This window comes from Rattus norvegicus, chromosome 2 (assembly GCF_021556685.1).
Source record: "Rattus norvegicus strain SHRSP/BbbUtx chromosome 2, alternate assembly SHRSP_T2T, whole genome shotgun sequence".
In the NCBI taxonomy this organism is placed as follows: Eukaryota; Metazoa; Chordata; class Mammalia; order Rodentia; family Muridae; genus Rattus; species Rattus norvegicus.
In genome coordinates this window covers 45,828,131-45,834,130 of record NC_141535.1, presented here as the reverse complement: position 1 = coordinate 45,834,130, position 6,000 = coordinate 45,828,131, and the positions used below count along the sequence as shown (strand labels likewise).

Below are 6,000 nucleotides of genomic sequence, written 5' to 3'. Positions count from 1 at the left end.
ACAAGGTGGCGCAGTGCCTCTAATATTTGGTCCCTGAGCAAATACATAGGGGACCACCCACTTGGCAGGAGGATGCTGGAATTCCAGAATTTATGTAGCCAATCTGCAAACGGTAAGTTACTGTCATGTCTTCTGTTGTTGAGGCCACCACTGAGAGCCAGTTTATTCTAATTCCTATTGCATTATGCTAAAAGAGCATTTAACAAGCCATAAAACCCTCATAAAATACCATCTATACCAAGACCTGCGTTAACCAACACCAGTACTGAGAAATGCCAAAACACCATACATGATGACACTCAGACGGTGGTGACTGCAGACAAAAAAGACAACAGTTTCTTTCTCAAATTTATTTAAAAAGGATTAGAGCTGATATAGTAAGACATTTATGACAGGGTCAACATAAAAATGATAGCTTTGGTTATACTCAGCACATGCAACTTACTACAGCGCTAACACGGGCAAGCTTCCCATGTGAAGCTGCATGGGTGGGTGGGGCAGAGTTGAGAGAACAGGGCTCACGTGGAGTACAGGAGAGCAAAGGCATAAGGGGCCACAGGGAATGCCTACTGTCACACTAGCAGCAAGGTGCACTGTATATTACACAAACACCTGTGTAGCATCCCCTTGTTCTGATACGTCCCATGTTTCTAGTTACGTAACAGCATTTGCAGTCTGTGGTTACCAGACTAAGCTGGTGATCACAGGACTAAGAATCTCTACCCAACCGGCCTGGTGCGTTTTCATGCTGACCCCCTCACTGGTGTTGACAACTAATTAAAACAAACAAACAAAAAACAAACAAAAAACTGACCAGTCTGTGGGAGCTTACTGGTGACAAAAAGCCCTAAAAAAGTTAGAGCGAGTAACACCTACAGCCATCACCGTTTTAGCTTTACCGGAGTGAGCATAGGCTAACCTGCATGTGACAGAACAAACCATGAACCTGAGAGATAGTACATCTGGCTTGAGAAGACTTTGTCTATGAATTAATTATATAGTTTGCCATATAGTGTGTTTTCTAACTCATAGAAAGGCACATTTTAAAACGTAATCTTACCTGGGTAATGTAACAACAGTGCCTAGAGCAGAGCTAGCCCAAGGGGTTATTTTTAACAATTCACCTTTACACTTTTTTTTGCAGCTCACTGATTCTACTCATGTCATGAAAATCTCTACTAACCAGAAGTTGTGTTAAAAGCTTGCTTTTAAAGGAAACTCAGTAACATGAAGCAGGAGAGTAAACTTAATAGTCTAAAACCTCCTGGCTTGTTCTACCTGGTTAATACATGTCTATGACAAACACTGAGGAATGCTGTAGCTCTAATTCTGTGGGCAGGAAAAAGAAGACAGCTTTAAAAACAGTGCGATGTCTAATGGGACGTTAGCAGTCCTGGCTTTGACAGTGTCCTGTGGAATGGAAACTTAAGGTTCTTTGGAAAGTCAGTTGTGTTGGACGGTGTTTTGCTAAAGCAGACACAGGTGAAAGGATATTTTGCTACAGAAAGCATTCGAAAGGACACATGATGAAGGATTCTTTGTAATAACACACATATTGGTTTGCCTCACATGTATCATTGTGCGCCATTTGTCAGGACTCCATAAAGAGAAACACCAAAAAACGTGTGTTCTGGTGGCTTCTTGCGAATTCCTTGACCTGGGTCGATTGGCAGTCATGTCAGCTGATACAGACTCACATACTGAGGCAAGACACGTGGGGAGACCACACCCACGGACACATGATATTTGGAGGCAGTATATATAGGACTCAACAGTCTTGGATACTTTCATTTCACTGAGAGGCACAGCTGAGAACTTCTGGTTCTTTCTGCTGACTTGTGCTGAGGCTGAGGCCTGGCCACTCCTGCTAGGTCGGGCCACCGCTGCTGCTCTCCCGACACTACTGAACTGGACTGCTGGTGCATCCAGGAAGTGTTCTCGAGTGGGGCTGCCACTGCTGACCAGTGAACCGAACTGCTGATTTCCTGACAGTGCAGACAGGATTTGCTCCAAAGAACCATTTCTAAACAGGTCCACTTCACCTGTATCCTCTCTTTTCCACTACCCCTAATGGGTGGTGGGCTAGAAGGAAGGTTAAAGCATTTAAGAACCATTATTAAAGTAGGGTTGAGAAAAAATTAGAAGCTGCAGTCCGTCCCATAAGCCCTTCTACCTCTTCAGCCCTTTAAGTTCACAGTAAGAACTATGGTCTCACCAGACAGTGGTGGCACACCAGGCTGGCAGATCCAGGACAGCCAAGGCCACACAGAGAAACCCTATCTTAAAAAACCAAAAACACCCCCCCAAAATCCCCAAAAACAAAACAAACAAACAAACCCCAAAACAAAACAAAAAAAACCCGAAAAGCAAAAAACCCTACAGTTCAGGAACTATGCAGAAGCTGAATGAACTGTAGACAGGAGAACCAGGATGGGGTTGCACTTTTCCTACTTTGGCTTCTCTGTGTCCGCCAGTACTGACTTATGCTTTTCGAAGGACTGACTTTGTTTGGTGAGTAAAAGATGGGAACTCTGTTTGGTAATATTGATTACATTAAACCTTCTTTGTCTATGACTCCTAAGCAGGCAACTGCATCAGAAGCAGTGAACTAGTTTTGGCCACAAGATAGGTTGTTTTCTGATTGCCTTAAACTACAGTGAACTAGTTTTGGCCACAAGATAGGTTGTTTTCTGATTGCCTTAAACTACAGTTTTACACACGAGAGAAGAAAAGAACATGTATAGAATTAGCTTTATTAGACTGGTTTTACAGAAAGCAGCCAGATTAGTTTCTCTGCCTACCTAAAATACAAGTTACGTGCATCCAGATTATTCTTAAACATGCTGTAGCAAAGTCTGTATTTAAGATGAATTCTAAGACTCTTTCTTAGAGCAAAGAGAGGTGCTCCATGATACATCCCCCGAGGGAATGTTCATGCAGTGGGCACAATGGCAAACTCTCTTCCACCAGGCTCGTCTTCAGTGAGCTGTGTTCATCCCTGACCTCACACTGGTAACTCCCTACCCCAGGACAGACTTCACACTACAACGTTCACAGCAGCGCACAGGTACACTGCTCGCTGTGAGAGGATGGGAAATTTAGCAAGTGTTAATTTCCTGGCAGATACACATACATAGGGAGCTCAGTCCTGCCGGGCCCAGGCTTCCATGCCCAACTTGAATGGTGATGGTGCCAGCCTTGTAGTGTGAATTCTGGTCTCTCTGACCCTGACCTGGCCTTCCTGTGCCCGACTTTCATCATCTAACTTCAATCCTGGCATTTTAGCAATTCTAGGCTGGTTTTGCCAAGAAGGCAACTGAATACCAGAGCAAAGCACGTACAGTCCCATGAGGATTATACACGTGAAAGGACTCAGAACAGGATTACCTAGTATAAAAATATAACGATAACACATCACAAGTAGAGTATAAACAGTCCTCTGAGTGAACGGCAAAACCACATCCAGCTCAGTGCACATCAACTCCTCCTCAGCCACCGTGGGGCAGCGGCTATGAATGATTAAGGGCCATGTTCTGAAACTTTAATCCTTTTCCTGTGCGCACACTTGGTGGTAATCAACCACTAATGGCGCTCAGTCAACTCCTGCCCACCCAGGACATGTCACTGGAAAGTTAGGCGCATACATAATGGCTTTAGTGCTAAACACCGGATGTCCAGGCTATTCCTTAACAAAGCAACCTAAGGAACAGGTTTAAGATAGTCCTAAATCCTGTGTAAAACTCTACCTCATAAATGGCAGATATTAAAACTACCTGGTCGGGTGTGTGGCAGCGCACACCCGAAGTCCCAACACTCAGGAAGCTGAGACAGGAGGATCGCTTGAGCCTACATAACATAGTGAGATGTGTAGGTGAGCTCAGTGGTAGTGTCTAGCATGTACAAGGCTGTGGGCTCAATCCCCGCCCAGCAAACTAACAAAACCCTCACGGCTTCGTCAGCTTTGTAGGAGGACTTCTGCCACGGTGGTGGTCACAGACATCGGTGCGTGAGCTCTGGGACTCGCCTGAGCCTCTGGGCAATGCCACCCTTCAGCAAACACCTTGCTAGTCTTAAAAACAAAAACAAGGTGGAGTCAATTAAAGTAATGTACAGTTGAAGACATTCTGGATAAAGTGCTTCCTCCACCAACATCTGGAATCATCTGTCCCTGGTGTGTTTATATACGTTCAGAAAAATGTCAGCAACTTAAGTCTTTAAAAACAGCAAATTTTTAAGTCAAGTGGTGGTGGTGGTACATGCCTTTAACCCCAGTACTCCGGAGGCTGAGGCAGACAAATCTCTGTGAGTTTGAGGCCAGCCCGGTCCACTAGAGTGTTGGTGAAACTGACTTTGAAAAATGTTATCACTAATAAGCAGGTTTCTGTGAGGTTTTAGGTGAATATAAGGTAATGGGTTCTTCTATGCTGCTTCTCTTGAAAGTTCGTCCTTTTCTTCAGTAATAACTGGAAGCATCGATACCAACGGCACCAAACAAGCCAAGATTCTCTAATAACAAACCCAGAAATGAGCCACCCTGCCCCCTCCACTCTTTTTTTTTTTTTTTTGATAGGTGACACAATCTGGGCAGTCTGCCCGGGGAACTCTGACATGAAGCTGCTGGCTGAGGAGGGTTAGACCTTTGCTCCCGGCATCTGAATGGTCAGTCTCACCACCAGCACAGCTGAGCGACGCCACGGCTCGGCTCGGCTCATTTAAATTCCCCACTTTCTATGGAGCAAAACAAAAGCTTTACAAACTCAGACACACTTAGTTTTCAGCAGTGCAAACATTCTGAAACAGCGCAGAGTCCTCCAGCTATTCAGAGGATAAAGTCAGTTCATGTAGTGCTTGAAGGAGAATCCCAGATACTCTGGAATGGAGATGGCCCAGTTGTGACTTTGTCCTTAAAGGCAATGGTTATCATCAGGGACTGAAGATTATTTCCCATCTGAAGTCACGAGCATTTTAGCTTTACTTCGCAGTCCCGCTGAGGTCCCGCAGGAGCCGGTCCCTCACTGTGGCATGTAGCCACCTTGTCTTACAGTCTGTGGCAAGTAACTTTTGGAAATGTCTTCATCCATCGCTGTCTCCATTCCAACAGATTCGAATCTCTCTATCTGTCCATCAGTCCCTGTGCCAAGAGCATCTGCCACAGAACCTTCCTGAAACAGCCTCCGTTGCTCGGAGCCATAGGGCTCTGAAATGTGATCTGAAACCTGCTGCTGTTTCAGTCTGACAAAATCCTCCTCACTGCCTGACGGAACCTGGCTTGACCTTTCGAAGTGTGAAACATCTGGACTGGCTCCAGGCTGACTGCAGCTTTGTTTGAAATACTGTTGCCTGGGTAAGATCTCGTCACCGCTGTCCACACTATCCACCAGCTGCAGGTCCTCTGGCCGCTCCTCGGAGTCTAGCAGGGGCTGGGTGGACTCAGACCTTGAGAACACTTGCACTGACGGCACCTGGTGCCTGTAGCCGCTGTGCACCACGGTGGAGTACTGCACCGTGCTTGCGGTGCTCTGAGCAGACTCGTTCTCCTCACTGCTGGAGATGCTGGGCCTAGAAGAGGACATGCACGAGGACCCCCCAATGCCACTGCTGTGCCCTTCTGTACTTATTTTCTCCTTCTTGAACAGGTCCAAGGATTTCAGGTCATCTGGACAAGGCTTTTTGTTGTTTGCTTCTATTTCCACAACGCTTACGTCAGTGAAATTGGCATCTGAGTACATCTGATCTTTGGAGTTAAAATTGTGCTGGAAAGAGAAAAATGAATGAATGAATGATACTCTGGGCATATTTCGACTTTTTAAATCACTGAGCCATTGCTCTGAGCCCTATATTACAGCTTTTTTAAATAAAAACATGTAAGGGCTTGTGTGTGGTTGAAACCGTTAAGTGACTTCCAGGGGTGAGAATCATCCACCTCGAGGAGTCTTAGCAACCAGCTGAATGCAGACAAATAAAGCAAACCAAGGCGTCCAGATTCGGCTGCACTTCCAG

General features: G+C 45.6%; 1 protein-coding gene across 4 annotated transcripts in view; it reads right to left on the bottom strand.

Annotated features, from left to right (window-relative positions):
* Nucleotides 1-333: 333 nt before the first annotated feature.
* The window catches only part of Il6st (interleukin 6 cytokine family signal transducer), a 40,141-nt gene continuing 34,474 nt past the window's right edge, over nucleotides 334-6,000 (bottom strand). For 3 of the 4 annotated variants that reach the window (XM_087616314.1, XM_087616316.1, XM_087616315.1), the window contains exon 17: nucleotides 2,738-5,753. In XM_087616314.1, coding sequence (XP_087472440.1) covers nucleotides 5,013-5,753 — 741 coding nt within the window. In that variant the 3' untranslated portion in view covers nucleotides 2,738-5,012. 4 annotated transcript variants of the gene reach the window in all.